Source organism: Fundulus heteroclitus, chromosome 7 (genome assembly GCF_011125445.2).
Source record: "Fundulus heteroclitus isolate FHET01 chromosome 7, MU-UCD_Fhet_4.1, whole genome shotgun sequence".
NCBI classification, from domain to species: Eukaryota; Metazoa; Chordata; class Actinopteri; order Cyprinodontiformes; family Fundulidae; genus Fundulus; species Fundulus heteroclitus.
In genome coordinates this window covers 32226447-32244907 of record NC_046367.1, presented here as the reverse complement: position 1 = coordinate 32244907, position 18461 = coordinate 32226447, and the positions used below count along the sequence as shown (strand labels likewise).

The following is an 18461-nucleotide window of genomic DNA, read 5'->3' as shown; positions in this document are numbered from 1 at the left end:
ACGGCGTGTCTTCAGGCTCCTCCTTGGTGAGAGAGAAAAAAAAAAACAGAGTTTGTGATTTGTTTTCTCCGCCCTGAAAGAGAAACCGATTAACGTGTGCCAGGTAGACTGTCAATTAACACGCTGCAGGTTACGACTCGACTCTGCCATCTAGCGTTTGCATGAAGGAACTAGTTTTTTTTTTTTTCTAGTGGAATGAAATCCAAGGAAATGCGCATTGTACTGCAAATGTGACTGTTCTTTACTGTATATGCTTCTCCATCAGTAAATCGTAAACATTTAAGGTGTTTTTTTTTTTATATTTTTAAAGATGTATATTTTTTTTCATACATTCACAAGGAACCAACACAGAATAATGTCTTCAAACAGGCACTGCAGGTGCGTCTCAGTAAATTAGATTTATTTTAATAAATAAATGAATTGGATTTATTTCAGTAATCCAAACATTGCATCTTATAATATTTTATGACAAATATAGTGATATATTTCAAGCAGTTACTTCTGTTAATTTGAATAATATAGCTTTTAACCAATGAAAACCAAAAAATATTTTTCTCAGAAAGTTTAAATGTTACATAACACCAATGAAATAGAATTTGAATACAGAAATGTCAGGCTGCTAAAAAAAATATGTCCTATACTCCTTTGTACTATATGTTGCTAAATTAACTGGTCTGGACTTCTTTTGCAAACCTTATTGCATTAATGTGTTGTGGCATGAAAATGCTCAGCTTGTGGAACTGCTGAGGCGTTAAGGAAACTCAGGTTGCCCAAAACTTCATAGTTTCTGGTTGTGGGTCAGGTCAGGTGATTTTGTTGGCCAATCACAAACTCACACGCAGTGGAAACACGGCCATTTAATCAGGTATTTGTACTTTTGGCAGTGTGGACAAGTCCTGCTACAAAATGAGTCCATCATCCCCATAAAGCTTGACAGCTGATGGAAGCATGAAGTGCTTTCAAATTTCCTGGAAGACAGCAGCATTAACGCTAAAGTTGGTACAGACCTCAAGAAATTGGTATTCCTATACAGCACTGTGTGAACGGCCAGCTTCTTTAGAAATTAAACTTTGTAGTTTCATGCGGTCTTTTCCATCATGGTTTAAGCCAGAGAACTTAACATTTCTGTCTTAAAAAAATCCTTTGTTTTTTTGTTTTGTTTTAGAATGTTTATGAATATATGTTACAGCTAAGAAAACTGAAGAACAAAGACATCACATAACACCAATAAAAAAAAAAACTTGATATGTCCCACTCTGTCGTCATGATTGTACATTAATTCATCTTTCTGAAATGAATCACTGACATAAATTAACTTGTTTTGTGTGGCTTACCCAGTATAATTAAATCAAGCCAAAGTAAAGACATGGGGGAGCAGACCATATTGTTTCAATTCAGTGATTTTCTGTCCATTCTTAAAGCTGTAATGAAAATACATTTTGTTACACAGACTCTCATCAATGACATCTCATGGGCAAATTATACTCATCGCCACATATTTAGCATGTACAAATTTTACCAGACCTGTTTTCTTCAAGAGAGACCGAGAATCATCAACAACTGATCTAACCACAAGAAAAAAAATATGACTTTAGGTAAAATTTTGTTTAAAAAAAGTATAAAATAATGGAACTATGTTAAAACAGAAACATGGACCATGACAGAATTTGTTTTACTAGTTGTAATCCAACAGCCATTGCTAATGCAGTTTAGTCCCAGCTCCTTTATGTCAGCCCAACGGTAACTTTAGATCCTGAGTTTATTACTGTTTATACGCAGCAGACCATGGCAGGAGCCAAACAGCGCCCCAGCTGTTTGTCAGAGGATAAACAATAATCACAACATTTCTCATGCATTATCGCCATTTAAAGTGCTTTGCGTGAATGGCCTTCCCATACACTTAAAGGCTCACCTTCAGAGGATGAACGTCTTTGAAACAGAAGGCATCAATTAGTTTGAGTGAGGTTTTGATGCTGCCGACCGGTGCCTGATGTCTGAATCGGACTAAAGCTTGGACTTTAGTCTCACTCCTCCTCCTCCTCTCCCTTCACACCACTTCCCCTTTTCTCATCCACAGGAAGAATTAGATAAAAGAGGGGCTTTGAAAACACGGGGAGTCCTGTAATTACCTTTCTTCTCAGTGCCCCTGTCTCCGTCGTTCCTTTTGCTCCAACTTTTTGTTGTTATTTTTTTCCGGTCCTCAAACGCTTCTGTTTTTTTTTCTTTTTCATGTCAATCTCTCTGTCTCATTTTCAGTCAGGTCCTTCTTCCCCTGCCCTCCCCTCTTTTCTGTCTTCTCTCCGTCTCACCCTCTCCCCCCCTCCTCCTGAGGAGCCCCATTGAAGTCAATCCAGGACTTCCTGATTAAAACGGGAGGATGAGAGGAGACAGTACAAGACGAAGAGAGGGGATGAGCCGGAAGATGAGTTCCTCTCAGGGAATGAGTGTCAGAAGGCTAGAGGAAAACACACATTAACCCCAAAAACTTTAATAACTGTGATGGATGGTTTAACGACAACACCTCTATTAGGCTTTGCAAGAGAAGGAAAAACAAGAAGTTTGTACGAAGACACCGTTATAAGCGATTCACAAAAAACAACGAGACAGATATAATTAAAGAGTTTGAGAGTAAAGTAAATAAATAAGGACACAGGGTTTTAAACTGGATAGACAAATAATCTGAAAGGTGTGGCAGAAATGTGTACTCAGCCCCTTGATCCAATACTTTACACTTTTCGCTTAAAATATGGCAGCAAGCCTTCTGGATCCACGTCCTTTTTGCTAATTTTTCCTTGCCAAATAGGCTTGCTGCACATTCTCAACTGAAATTAAGTCTAGAAATGTCTGGAATATTCTAACACATGAATAAACTTTGATCTTAAACAAATTTTTTATTTTTTTTAATTTGTGAGATAATTAAAGCTAAGGATGTTGTTTAATAACCCAACTTGGGTTTCTTAGGTCTTCATTTTGCTGTTTGTTCACTAGTGCTCTAAGACAAACCTCTGAGGCGTTCACAGAACAGCAGAATTTTAATGAAAATTAATTAAATACAGGGGAATATTATTTAAAAATTGAGGGCAACTGGTCGGAGTGGATCGGTGTCAAGGGATGAAATTACCAAACCATGTCAAACGTTTCTCAGTCATTTATAGAGAATTTTTGAAGACCATGTATCATGTTCCTTCCACCTCACATCTATTGGCCACTTTGTGTTGGCCAATCACATAAAATCTCATTAATTACATTGAAATTTGTGGTTGTAATGTCACCAAATGTGAAAAAGTTTAAGCTGTACAAATACCTCTGTGAAGACTGTACGCATTTCAGGTTATTTTTCCAAAGCAAGCCACTGTTGTTTGCAAGGATTGTGTTTTTTTTATCAAACCCATGACCCAGGCATTTAGCTAATATAGGAGGGGGGTCATATAGAACAGAAGAGTTTTAAACCTATAGCGAAGCATAGCACCTGTCTCAGAATGGATGGAGCAGCTCAACATAAACCAAAGTCTCCTGTGTTGCATGATGCCATGATGCCAAAAAGATAACAAGAATTAGATTTTCATCAAAATGCTCAAAACATCCACATGTTTTCTGCTTAAAAAAGTCGGGTGTTAACTTTGCATGCCAAATGTCTGTGTTGTGAGCGCTGTAACAGAAGTCAGATTCCTTGATTGTGCACGTCATCATGGCCAAATAAAGATGATTCTGACGTGGATGCAGTAAACGTGGCCCAACCAATAAACACAACCCTGATAAATATGCAAACAGGCGGTGTGACATGTCTTATCATCACAACCACTGGGCAATCTATGTAAAGTCTGAAAGGGTTTCCAAACGGATATAATTACAGTATGAATATCCTTCCATATTATTTACGTTGTTTGCATCCTCATGGGTAGTAATTCAAACAGAAATAGCTGATATGGAGCAGATATTTATGATTGTTATCCTTGCCTGACACCATGAGATATGTTTTTGTTATGAAAAACATCCCCGCACCAGCCCTCCACAGACTGTGTGACCTTGTTATTACCCCCTTTAAGTCTGGGCCTCACAGAGACGGTCTGTGTGAACACACACACACACACACGCACGCACACACACGCACGCACACACACACACAGCCTTTAACTACCCTTCAACGTGGAAGCAAAAAAGTGGTTGCCATGGAAACTGTCGTGTCAGCTAACCTATTTTTGCACGAACGGGAGACATTGGCGGATGAAAGAGAGGAGGCGTGCGGTGTCGGCACCTGAAGTGGGGAACCCCTCCCATCCCAGCCCTTTCTTATTTATCGCACACATTCTATAAATTCATTACATGTCTTTTGCTGATGGGGATGAGAATGATATAGGAGTTATAAAACCCTGGGGTGCATGAAGGGTAAAATAGCCCGAGGACGTAAAAAGTATATTTTCAGACTGAGGCAACTTCTGCCTCTTTCCTTTTTATGTGTTGCCTACATTTTACTTTTATTCTCTCAAAATAGTTCTTGTCTTTTAATATGTATTTTGTCTTGGAGTAACCTTTTCGATAAATGGTTCTCTACAAATTAAGCTGCCTGCTTTGCCTCAGAGAACTGACATGTTGGATGACTCTTTTTAATTTTCATTGCTCTTTAACAAGGATTCCCCCAAAGGAAAGCATGCATCTGGCGAATAAAGAACGGAGGTGCGAACAATGCTACCACTGCGGAACATTATGGAGAACACTTTGCAACAGAAGTCTTAAAGCTCATGGGATTTTAACTTTATTTTCTTGCCAGCACTGGAGCAATATGTGCGCCTTCACTAATCACCCAATAAGGGCAAAGAGGACGAAATACAAAAATCTAACTGGAAATATTTTGTAGCTTCAGGCAGCAAAATTAATGCTCGCACATTTTGTGTGTTGGTTTATTTGTTTCAAACCTGCAAGTAAAATAATCCGTATTCACATTTGTAATCCAAAGAAAAAAGACACACGATTTGAGAAGGGGATGAAAAAGAAACAATGCTTATGAGGTTCCAACCCCCAGCCCTACACTACACTGTAAGTAATTTTCCTGTAAAATAACAGTAAAGAGCTGGCAGCAGAGACGCCAGCAATATACCGTTATTTTTACGGTATTCATCCGTAAATTGATTTTACAGTACTAGACCGTAAACCAGAAATACGGTATTTTTCGGTATTTATATGAGTTACGGTAAAAAGCTGGCAGCTAGGACACCAGCAATATACTGTAATTTTAGGGTTTTTATACTGTAAATTGACTTTACAGTAGTAGTCTGTTTTTTCACTGTTCAATGATTTCACAGTCTAATACAGTAAAAAATAAATGCATCATATTTCTATTATTTGGAAATTACAATAATATTCTGTTTAAGTTTACTGTACAATAATTCAGTTTAGCAGTTTCCTAAAATATCAACCTTGAATACATGCAATCAATATAAGAACTTAATTGTTTTACGGACAGTTGCTCAAGCATTATTATGAATGTTGTGCAAAATAAGCAATAAAATCAAAGAGAATCAAAATAATTTATTTCAAAAGGCAATATAATACTGAATACTGCTACTTTCAAAAAATTTAGAAAAAAAAAACAGAAAATAAACCCTGTTGGGTGATGCTGACAAGATATTTCGAGTAGTAAACAGAGACAGCTGACTAGCTGACTTTGAGCCAATGTCAATATTATTTAACATTGTCTTTAACACACATAAGTTTGAACACTTGTTCAATAACACAATAGGTCTAAGAAAAAGACCAACACAACAAATACAGAGGAAATAAAAGTTTAAACATTATTAAGACTACTTCAAAGTAGGAACATTAAGAGCTTTTTGGTAAAAACGTTCAGCAAAACAGCATGTGTTTTTCCTCTTAAAATAGTCCTGTGAGATAGATTAAAATTTCCTCTAAACTCCACTTAAAATATGTATATTGTGTAATCTGCAATGTATTTTCAGATGTCTGTGAAAATGCAGAATACTGTATGCAGAATTGACAACATTTGGAAAACAAACGTAAGAACATTTTGAAAAAGTGCATCAAGGCCTTTTCAAAACTATTACAGTACAGTTAGAACATGTGGATTTATACATCATTACAGTAATATGGATAAACAAGAACATTTAGGGAAGAAACTGTACTTTACTTCTTAAAGTAGTGCTGTGAGGTAGTAGTAGTAGTAGTAGTCCCGGGAATCTGGGTGGGTGTGAACCACCCTGACTCAAATCTTGTGGATCCAGGAGAGATGTTCAGGTCGTTAGGCGCTGTTCCTCTGCAGCATTATTCCAGTGGAGCCACTGTCAAACAACAACAAACAAATATTATACAACCAGGAATGTACAATATACTCTCCAAGCTAATGCTTATTAAACTGATAAACTCTTGTGGCTTAATGTGGCAATGCCAGATTGTCAAAACAACACATGGACAGACAGCAAGATTAAGGAGAACTCACTGATCTATATGAAGTCCCATTCAAAGTCAAGGAGTTTCTTCAGGAACATGGAGACGTGTGTGTTGACTGTGGAAGACTTCTTTTGGACGATCACACCTTTCTTCTTGGAGACAACCTTCCCCCTTTTGGCCATTGTCCCTCTCTCTGGATTTATACTAATGAAGCGCCTAAAATTGTCAAAATAGTCTAAGATTAGAGTGGAGTAAAGTGACATCAAATGGAATTCTAATAAGGTCTTAGTCCAATACCGTGTGTGTGTGTGTGTGTGTGTGTGTGTGTGTGTGTGTGTGTGTGTGTGTGTGTGTGTGTGTGTGTGCGCGTGTGTGTGTGTGTGTGTGTGTGTGTGTGCATGTGTGCGTGCGTGCGTGTTGTGGTTTCAAAATACTTTTATTGATGACAAGGAATAAAGGAGTTTTTACCTCTGAATAAATTCCAAAATACAGGGTGCCTCATCTTAATACTGAAGGTTGAATATGTAATAGATTGCAAAGACAGCAATCTGCTAAACGCACTTAAGTAGGCCTAACTACACGTTTGTTATGTCTGTAAGTGTGAGACTTAAATGTTGAAAATTTTTGGAAAGTCCGACTGCAATCTGCTAAAACGCACTTAAAAGTTAAATTAGGTGTATTTTTATGAATCCTCGTGTGCCTTAGGATGCCACTATTGTGGCACAGTTATGACAACAGATCTGACAAGTCTTGATTACAGTAAAATATGTCAAGCAGGAAGAAAATTTCTGGCTGCTTTTTGGTGCCACCGTATCAGTCTTAACACTTACAATGTTAAGATTATGAAAGAAAAGCCACAGCTGGGGCAAAACAGTTTGACAAATCACAGAGTTGGGATAACTAACGTTAGAATATGTGAAGCACACATTGACAGAGAAATAAACAAAATGTATAAAGTTAAATGTCTAGAAAGTCAAGATTTTCACAACAAATTTTAAATGGAAAATCAACCCTACAAGCCAAGAGGATTCAAGTGTCTTTTTTAACTGAACTAGCTTAATACCATTAACTCATTGTTAAACAAACTTCATTAAGAGGTGAAACAAACAAAATAAAATTCACCAAAACTATAGCCTACCTCTAGGTGATGCTGACTTGGTTGAAATAAATCCTTAACCGCGGGACAACATATAATTATTCGAGTAACTTAATTTAATGCTACTTTACTGCTTGCTCCACTTGTCAATGTTGACCTCTCGTTAACAAGTGCTGCTCCTTGGATGCAGACGCTGCGGTAATGTGAGCTGTCGTCCGGCTACTGTATATTATAGTTAACCAAGATTTAACAACAACAACAACAACAACAAAATAGTAGAGTAATAGAGTAGAATATAGTAGAATATTCAAATCTAAGCATCACTGATAGCTTACATATAGCCTAGCTAGACAAACTCCTGAGCGTTAGCCTATATCAAACATTCTTGGCAATATAAACAAAATAGCAAACCCAGAGGCAAAGAAAAAAAGATTTTGATTTACGTACCGTTACATCTTTTAGATGAAAGACCATAATCGTTGTGATGAAGACAGATGGTGGCACGTTGTGTGCTCTGCAGTCGTCTTCTGGAAATTTTCCGGAAAATACTGTAGTATCCCGTTATTTAAAACAGCCGCATACCGTTTACGGCCTCTGTCCTGTTGCTCCAAGTTAAAAAGCCCACAATGCATTGCTTACTACAGTACTGAACTGTTAAACATGAAAACAGTATTTTAGTGTTGAAAAATGGCTGTAGATTTACAGCAATTGCTTACAGTGTAGTCACCACCAAGGTAAAACACACTATTCACACTGACAATCACCACAAACAAAGGCAGGCCCAAACACACTCCGATCCTACATCTCTCCCCCTCCAGAACACAGAGCCAAGTAAACTAACAATACCTAAAGGGAGTAGGTAAAAACAAGCTTTGCAGCTACTGTAGTTTAAATTGCTGCGATAGACTGGTGACCTGTCCAGGGTGCACCCTACCTCTCACCCATTGACAGCTGGAGATAGGCGCCAGCACCCCTTGCGACCCCAATAGGGATAAACGTGTTAGATAATGGATGGATGGATGGATGGATGGATAGTTTAAATTGAGTAAGGTTTTTAGAAGTGTTTATCTCTTCTGAAAGGCTGTTCCGTAACAGAACTCCCTTCACCGACAGACACATCGATTTTAATTGTCGTCCTTACTTTTTGCTGACATAATTTATAAGTTCCTCTCAGATTTCTTCAAAATGCTGACAACCCAGAGTCCAGACCAGGAAGCAGAGCTGTAGTTTAACACACCTCTGCAGCTTCTCTACTGTTACCCACTCATTACCCCATTGAGAAGGTGTCTTTCCCACAGCCAAAACTGAACAGATTAAAAATTAATCTAAAAGGAGCAAATCCTAAAAATCTCATAAAAATCAATATGACTGAACAATTAAATGGGGTTTATTAAATATAAGGTCTCTCCCTCCAAACGCTTTGTTAGTTAATTTATTTACTTCTGATAATCAGATTGATTTATTTTGTCTCACAGAAACTTAGCTGCAAGAGGACTATGTTAGCAAAAATCAGTCAACTCCCTCCAATTATTTAAATTTCCACATTCACACTTTTATGGGAAGACGAGGAGAGTAGCAACCATCTTTCAGTCTGATATATTAATTAGTCCCAGGCCAATTAATAACTGAAATTCTTTTGAACATTTTACCCTTAGTTTCCCTCATCCAAACTGCAACGCAATAAAACCTCTTATTTGTGTTTTTGTATCATCCACCAGGCCCTTACGCTCAGTTTTTAGATCAGTTCTCATACTTCTTATTTGATTTAGTGTTAAACACTTGCAAGGTTATTATAGTGAGGGATTTTAACATTCATGTTAACACTGAATCTAATAACCTTAACATAGCCTTTAAAACTATCCTAGATTCAATTGGGTTTGCTGAAAATGCGCATAAACCGATGCATTCCTGCCTTCATACTTTGGACCTTGTGCTGACATATGGCATTGATTGTGAGGAATAAATAGCATTTCCTCACAACCCTGTCCTATCTGACCATTATTTAATAACCTTTGAGTTCAATTTAACTGAGTTCTCCACTCCTAGTTTCATTATAGTAGTTCTTTATCAGATAATGCTGTATCAAACTTTAAAGAGTATATCCCCCTTTTAATATCCTCAGTATCAGAGAATGTTAGGAAATTGGAGAGAAATGGCGCTCTACACATCAAGAGGAATCCTACCTAATCTGGAAAAACAGTCTATTGTTGATCTCTTGATAAATATGACTTAATACATTACAGATCTATATCTAATCCTCTTTTCTTATCTAAAATTCTTGAGAAAGTAGTTGCTAATCAACTATGTGAACACTTACAAAATAATGACCTATCTGAAGAGTTTCAGTCAGGCTTCAGAGCTCATCATAGCACTGAAAACAGCTCTGGTGAAGGTCACCAATGATGTAAGGCAGCGCCTAGGGACCCCGTGTAAAGCGGGGTCTGGGGCAGTTTGGGGAACACACCTCACGGCTTGCGCTCATGTAGCAGCGGCCGACTGGGTGTGTTCCTGGCAACGCAAGGCCTCAGTCAATCGTTCCCCCATGTGATGGACGGTTGTACTGGAACTGAAATTTCGATTGTAATGCAAATTGCAGTTGACTAATAAAATTGATTGATTGATTGATTGATTGATTGATTTGATGTTCTCATGGCCTCAGATAATGGACTTGTGTCTTTATTTGTCCTGTTAGATCTCAGTGCTGCATTCGATTCAAATGATCACAATATTCTCACAGAAAGACTTGAACATACTGCAGGGTTTAAGGGGAAAGCATTAGCCTGGTTCAAATCTTATCTGTCTGACAGATTCCAGTTTGTTCATGTTAATAATAAATATTTTTCAAACTCTAGTGTCACCTGTGGAGTACCACAGGGTTCAGTCCTTGGACCAATTCTCTTTACTATATAAATTCCTCCGATTGGCAAAATTATCAGGCAGCATGAGATTCATTTCCACTGTTATGCTGATGACACTCAGCTATATTTATCCATAAATCCTGATGAATCCAATCAATTACTTCGTCTGCAGTCATGTCTTGATGACATCAAAAGCTGGATGACTTTAAATTTACTGCTTTTAAATTCTGACAAGACAGACATCTTCTGACATCTTTGGACCAGAGTCCTCAAAAAATAAACTTCTTTACCATCACTTAATCTGGGTGGCATTGACTTAGCCTCTGGTAATAAAGTAAAAAACCTTGGTGTAGTTTTTACCAAGACATGTCATTTAAATCCCATATTAAACAGGTTTCCAGGGTTTCCTTTTTTCACCTCAGGAATATCGTCAAAAGTAGAAATATTCTGTCCAGGGGTGATGCTGAAAAACTAGTCCATGCATTTGTTACTTCAAGGCTGGACTATTGTATTTCTTTACAATCAGGAAGTCCACAAAAAAGCAGTTTGAAGTCTTCAGCTGATCCAAAATGCTGCAGCAAGAGTTCTGATGAAAATCAACAAGAGGGATCATATTTCTCCAATTTTTGCTTCCCTTCATTGGCTTCTTGTTAAAGCAAGAATATAATTTAAAATTCTCCTTCTAACGTATGAAGCCCTTAATAATCAAGCTCCATCATGTATCAGAGCTCTGATAACCTAACAGAGCACTTCGCTCTCAGACTGCAGGTCTGCTGGTGGTTCCTAGAGTCTCTAAAATTAGAATGGGAGGCAGATCCTTTAGTTATCAGGCTCCTCTCCTGTGGAACCAACTCCCAGTTTTGGTCCGTGAGGCAGACACCCTGTCTACTTTTAAGACTAGGCTTAAAACTTTCCTTTTTGACAAAGCTTATAGTTAGAGTGGCTTAGGTTATCCTGAGCTATCTGTATAGTTATGCTGCTATAGGCTTTGGCTACTGGAGAACATCAAGGTCTATTTTTCTCACTCTGCTCAGTTCTCGTACTGTTCTCCAATTTGCATTGCTTGTTGTTATTTCAGCTTTTAACTTTTTGTTCTTTGTCATTTTTTTTCATAGTAGGTACACCTGGTCTGGCGTTCTGTTAGCTGGGACATCATCCAGAGAAGACAGAGCATCCACTATTACCATATAACGCAAAAAGCTTCCTGGATCAATGTGTGCTTCTGTGCTTTTTTGTCTCTCTTATTGTGTCTCTGCTAAAGCAATTAACCCTGCAGTACCATGCTACCACTACCATGCTTGACCATGAGCATGCTGTGTTCAGGGCAATGTCCAATGTTGGTTTTCTATAAAACTTAACATTTTACATATAGGCTGAAAACTGTTGTAGGGGGCACAACAAGTCTGTGTAGCAAGGTGTTCTGGTTAGAGCACTCCAAAAGCATAGTTTCTTGTTAATTTCCTTGAAAAATACCTTTGTTCTTAACACTGTTCCACAAAGGCCAGATCTGAGGGGTGTTCAATTAATAATTGTCAGGTCACCAGATTCTCCCACCTGAGCTGTAAATCCCTGGAGCTCCTCCAGAGTTATAATGGGTCTCTGAAGATAATCTTGCTTGGCCTGTCAGTTTCAGTAATGGCTCCTTTAACCTTCTAAACAACATTGTCCTGTTCTGGTGGACTCATATGCCCCCATGAATCGAATCATTAATGTTCTCTCACAAACCTCTGAGGAATTCCCAGAAGTGCTGCAGCTTCTACTGAGATCAAGTTAAACATTGGTGTACTCTATTACTTATGTGGATTCTGATGGCCACATAATTGGCCTGAATTTTATTTATATTTAACAGAAAAATGGGGGCTGAATCAGACCCAGCTGCAGTAACAAATTAGAAGGGACATATGTGACCACTACTAGGGTCCTCCTAAGGGGAAAAAAATATTATCTCAATAAATTATTAAATAAAGTGTTTTTTTCCAGGGTTGCCAGATTGGGCAGATTTCCACCCAACTGGGCTTCTTTTGAACCTGTCGGGCTGGAAAATGTAATTTCCTTGCACTTGTTTTATTAGTTAATTTATTTTGAAATCGGTCGACCCTGCATCAATTATTATAGCCACTGGTTAATCAAGTGTTATTATGAAATGGTCAATGTCAGTTGTAAATGTCCCAGATAGGGTTGAGTTCCACTGATCAGCTTAAAAAATGTTTCATGGCTGTGTGTGAAATAGAAATGTTTGATTAATATTAGCTCTGTACTGTGAGGAATACATTTTATATTAAGTTGGATTTACAGCTCATGTTGGAAGGCGATTGGTAAAATATTTTGCGGTTGCCGGTTGACAGCGTGATTGGGATCGTGATCTTGTAGGTAAGTTGTTTGGTTGCCTGATTGGGCATTTTGCGGGGAGGTTGTATGTTTGACGTTTTCTCTCTAGTTGATTGCAGTTGTGTGCATTCGTGCGAAGAAAGATAACTACAGGAGCCAGGGAGAACAAGGATCAAAACAAAGCAGTGTTCCCTTCTGCCTGCAAGTAACCCAAGTGTCATTTGGCTCAGTTTCACTGTTTGGTTCTGCTCCCTATTTGCCTTAGCTAACTCTCCTAGCATGATGATTACTCCAGCATTGACTTCAGTGCTTACGTTTTAAACGGAAATTAATGGCTAGTTCCTGCTAGTTTGTTTGCTCTGTTGTCCCTTATATTTGTTTGGAAATAAGTCTGAATATCCATACAGCAGCAGCCACACTGGTGACCTCACCACAGCTACGTATGACTGTGACCCCCCCCCCCATCTGTACTTGGCTAGCATGTTGCCTTCACTCCTTGGTTTTATTGATTTAATTGTATGATTAACAACAGAAAGTTGGTCACACTGATGTAAACAAACAAACAAACAAAAAAAATTAATAGCTCCTAGTGAAGGGTAAGCACGGCCCCACCAAAGCCTGAATACATTTACGTGCCCACATTTTCATGTTTCTATTTGTAAACCTCTTTTGAAAAACAATTTCCCTCATCTTCACAATTGTGCTCCAATATGTTTTGGCCTATCACAAAAAAAAAAAAAAAAATCCAAATACAGTACAAAATCTTGACATTTCTTGCTTTAACATGATAAAATGTTAAAAGGTTTAAGGGTGTGAACAGATGTTAAGGCACAGTGTATATTTCACACTCAAAATAAATCAAGCCTTTAGTTATAGAACGTCGTGTTCTGTGCATCTGTATCATTAAAGTATGATGTGTACATTAATAACGCATGTTGGTCCAATCTCAACACGGATTCTGGTTAAACAGCATCCATCATTTTTTTTAATATTGATGAGACTGCATCCCACAGGAATCCTTGTGCCTACCCTTTCCGAAAGGGACAGGGGAATTTTCATCCAATATTTTTTTTTTTTTTTTGTTCACCTCTCATCATAGTTGCACTCTAACTCTGAATCACCGGCTGTGGAGAATTGCATTAGGCAGATGAAACATGCTGGGCGCAAAGACATGAGTGGGAATGATAAAGAGAGTGAAGAGAGGAGAGCGATGCACACCATGAGTGTGGGCCTGCTGCCAGCGCTCGTGGGCCGCCGCCGCCGCGGCAGCGAGCATTCAGCAGCGAGCATTCAGCAGCGAGGTCTGACAACAACAAAAACTCACAGGCTTTTAAAGGTTGATTTGCTGTCACGTTGCTATGTTCTGCAGCTCAAAATAAAAATAAGCCCAAAAAGGAATGACAAGCTTCTGCGGATGAAAAGCTGAGATTGGAAAAGTGCAAGAAGAATTGAAGTCACCCACCAATGGGTCTAGCACTTCACACTGGCTTCTCTAGGCTTCCTGTTTTACTGTCTCTGTGTTTTTATTTAATACATTAGGAAATGCTTTATTCTTTGGTCTGATCACTGTGTGGCTGTTGTATTATTATGCCTCAACATTGCTGAGAACTGAAATAGGAGTATTTGTGTTTGAGGTCATGCATTACCATCTCACTTAAACGTATCAGACTTTAAGTAGGCCACTCTAAAACCGTATAAAGCCATTCAGAGGTGGTCTATGGTGCTTTGCTGCATAACCCGAGTTTGGTCGACCTTTACGCTAATATAGCTTTCTCCGGTCTGTTATTTATACCATTTAGCACTTTAGGCAGCTTTACTTTTTCAAACAGGTTTGATTCAATTCATTTGATTCCACGAGCCAGGCACTAATTAAGCCTGGATGTGGCCAGCAAACATAACCATAAAGAACAGATAATTGATAACTGTGTTTCTGCATTACATTAACGCACAGTCTACTGTGTGTATATAGCTTCTGTATATATATATATATATATATATATATATATATATATATATATATATATATATATATATATATATATATATATATTCAGTGTGCGCATCCACGCACACTGAAGCCCTATATATATATATATATATATATATATATATATAGAGAGAGAGAGAGAGAGAGAGAGAGAGAGATAGATATAGATATAGATATAGATATTCTATTTTATTTTGTTTTGTCCATCAATACCAAGCCAAATTCCTTGTAAGTACAAACCTACTTGGCAATAAACTCGATTCTGATTCTCATTCTGACTTGAAAGTCGAGAATTACAGTATTTTTTCAAACATTATCACGTTTGGGTTGATTTTTTTCCCCGCCTTAATAAATTAAATATTAATTTGGTTATTATTCAGGTTATTTTTGTATGATATTAAAGTAAGTTGATGACATATAACATTTAAGTGAGACGACTGAGAAAAGAAAAGAAATCTGCTGTGGGTTAATACTTTTTGACAGCCGTTTCATTGTAGAAAGTGTCATTAGAGCATAAATAAACAAAACTTTAAAAGCACACTTGATTTTAGTGAAGACAGTCGCCTCCTCTGTGTACAGAGGCTCCAGCGACTAATCAACAGACAAGCTCACACGCTCCCTTCTCACTGTATTCCCAAAGAAGTCCACCCTTGGATTCTCATCGTGGGTGGTAAATAGCGGGGCCACCCCTCAACCAGGAAGGCGTCTCTATAAGTCTCGTTCTCTCTATCTCTCTCATACACACACACACACACACACACACACACACACACACACACACACACACACACACACACACAAAGTCCTAATCAGTCCCTACCCCACCCCTCCTAAATGTGGGAGCATTGCAAGTCTGAACAGGTGGAGATGGGATATAGTCATGACTGTAAACCAACACACACACACACACACACACACACACACACACACACACACACACACACACACACACACACACACACACAGTCTTCTACCCAACACATCAGAGCGAATTACATGGACTTTATATCACTCTCATCACTTGCCAACAATCATTTCTCAATTCTAACAGCAACACAACTATATTGTGAAATGAAGCGCTTGTCTTATTCACCCTTATGAAGTGGTAGGGGTTATTTTTATTTTTTTATTTTATTTTTCTGCTTTCAGCAGTATGTCTACTTTTTATTGCAATCGTCTTCTTCTTGAATTCTTTAACAGTCACCGTTACCTAATTTGGGTTTGACATGCTTGTCATCTTTAATTGTGTTTAGTGAAGGATGGACTTTTTAGTTTTCTCTTTTTTTCTCTTTCTTTTTTTTTGTTTCATTGGGCCCACAACAGCATCACATTTACACAAAAGCCTTAAAAGTACATCTTATAAAAAATAAATAAATAAACACACTGAAGAACAAATGAGACGAAATTAGAGAAAAATATGGTTAATAGATGAGAAAACCCATATAAATCTGTGACTGGCACAGTCAGTCTCTGAACCTTTGCTTACAGAATCAATGACCCTGTTGTGCAGAAGTAACTGTAACTAATTATTAATGCCATAATTAATGGCAGCCCTGGTAACAATGTGTGGAAAAACCTTAAAATGGTTTGTTGTGATAGACAATTGGTGACCCCAAATATACGAGTCTTTGGTGCTGCTCGATTATTTTTAACCTTTCTTGCCGTCTTCCCTACTGCCATTGGTAGCTGTGGCAGTTAGGAGACTTCTTCATCCAGTCTTGTCTGTCACAGTCTCAGTTAATTCATTATTTTGTTTATAAGCCTTGCTGTAGATATGCAAAGGTTTAGGAGAATTGGGTTATGGTTAGCTATGGTCAGTTAGGTTAATTTTTATAGGAATTGTTAGGGATATCAAAACATGTAACAACTGAAGTTTTGTGAAAAGAAATTATAGTAAAAAAAAAAATTAAAACTTGAAACTGACCCATTGTCTATGTTACTTTGATAAAAGATTCTTTTATTTAACACTTTCAACATGTCTTTACCAGCAGTAGCAATGTTATAGACATTCCTATCCATCTTTTTGGTCTGGTTACACCATTAAATGACTGTTATTCAGAAACTTGAAGTCTGTGGACTACTTTAATTGAGATTCAGTTCACAAACGCATGTCCTGGTGACCTTTATTTTTATCTAGTTACATGCGGTGTTCGATCTGAAATGGCAAATCATTCAAACTAGAAGACTGTTGCTGTCGTGGAAGAACAGAGCTACTGTGAGACCGCTTTGCTTGAATTGTTTGCACATCTTGGACTGATTTTCCAAGCTGATCGGTTGAATGTGGTTCAATTACCTGTCTACAAAAACTTTTCCCCCCCTGACTTAAAAAGACATCCAATCTGTGGTTTTCTACAAGCACGGCCCTCACTCTGCTAAAATAAAACTGATTTCAGCTTTATATGAACTAAAGATCAGAATCACACATTTATCAGCATCCTGAGATGCAGCAGTACATGCATAATAAGTAGGTATTCTTATTTTGTTTGTACAATTTTCATTACAAAAACTGGGAAGATTTCCTGCTATGATCATTGTTGATTCTTTATATATAGATATTTGTGGATATTGTGTGCATCTGGTTTGCAAACTTTCAACAACACATTTCCTATTTGTACTAATATACAAACAGCATGTCTGAATGTCAACACCACGGCATAGTGTTTGGCACGTTATAAACGAATGCTTGTTTTTTAATGCTTCTTTTACATAAAAGTACACTTTACGCTGCTTTATGTTATGGTGTTGAATCGCTTAGGGAAATAATTAATCTATGGAGAAACATTTCTATGTTTAGACTGTGTTTCCCATCACATGGTCTAAATGTTAGACACGTTCATCCATACACTGTTCCCCCCCTGTGTCTGGTTTTTGTAACCAAGAAAAAAATATTTAGGTTTTGATCAGTGTAAAATAGTCTATAAATCATGCATTCACATTGTAGTTTTGTAATTCCACTTTAAAACTGGAATAAAAGGACAGAAAAGTCTGGAAGCAAGAGTTTGGAAAAGGAAAAAGTTTGAGTGGAAAAAACGAACAGGAGCCTTCAGGTATGCCCGCCAGGTGGCGCCACAAACCACTTTTTATTTATTCTTTTGCCCACGCCGTCAGCTGGTTGTGGTTATTAAGGTGATCAATAGGATGTCAGCTTCTGTCACACACCAAAGAGAGAAAGACGGCTTAGGCAGAAATTGAAACTAAATCCGTTTATGTTATTTATCTTAATGCGCTTATTTGTGCACCTAGCTCGGTGCGGTTGAATGGAAACAAAACCAAACTGAGCAAAAAACTGCACGTTCACCTTCCGTTCTGCAATGCATTTGGACATATCAAAGGAATGCAGGTGTTATGGTCAGATTGCGACTGGGAGCAGGTGAGAATGGTGCAACAGCAGACTCGTCTCTTTATTTATGTTTTGCTCAGTTTGTGCAGAGAAAAGAAACAAAAACATCAAATGGCGTTAATAGCTGCTGGGCAGGGGAGCTGCCCCCCTCTGGAAGCATGCATGTGGTGGTTTTAGGGCTTTCTGCCTCGGGCGCATGAGCGCGCACGCCGCAATTGTTGATGGGCGCGCGGAAAATGATGATGAGAGCGTGACCTCACCGCTTTCTGCACAGCTGCTGGAGAGAGGAGGAGGAGGAGGAGGAGGAGGCAGTGAGAAACAGAAACACGCTGAGGGAGACAGACGGAGACCCAGAACAGCGGACAACACTCAAAACACACAAGGAGCTCCGTATTGGCGAGAGAGAAAAAAAGGGGGGTGGACACCATCGAGGTGCGTCCGTGGGCACCT

General features: G+C 38.3%; 1 protein-coding gene across 1 annotated transcript in view; it reads left to right on the top strand.

Annotated features, from left to right (window-relative positions):
- The first annotated feature begins 18184 nt into the window (after positions 1-18184).
- The window catches only part of LOC105915872 (E3 ubiquitin-protein ligase SH3RF3), a 139136-nt gene continuing 138859 nt past the window's right edge, over positions 18185-18461 (top strand). The window contains 2 exon segments of the mRNA XM_021309319.2: positions 18185-18422; positions 18424-18460. Coding sequence (XP_021164994.2) covers positions 18208-18422; positions 18424-18460 — 252 coding nt within the window. The 5' untranslated portion in view covers positions 18185-18207.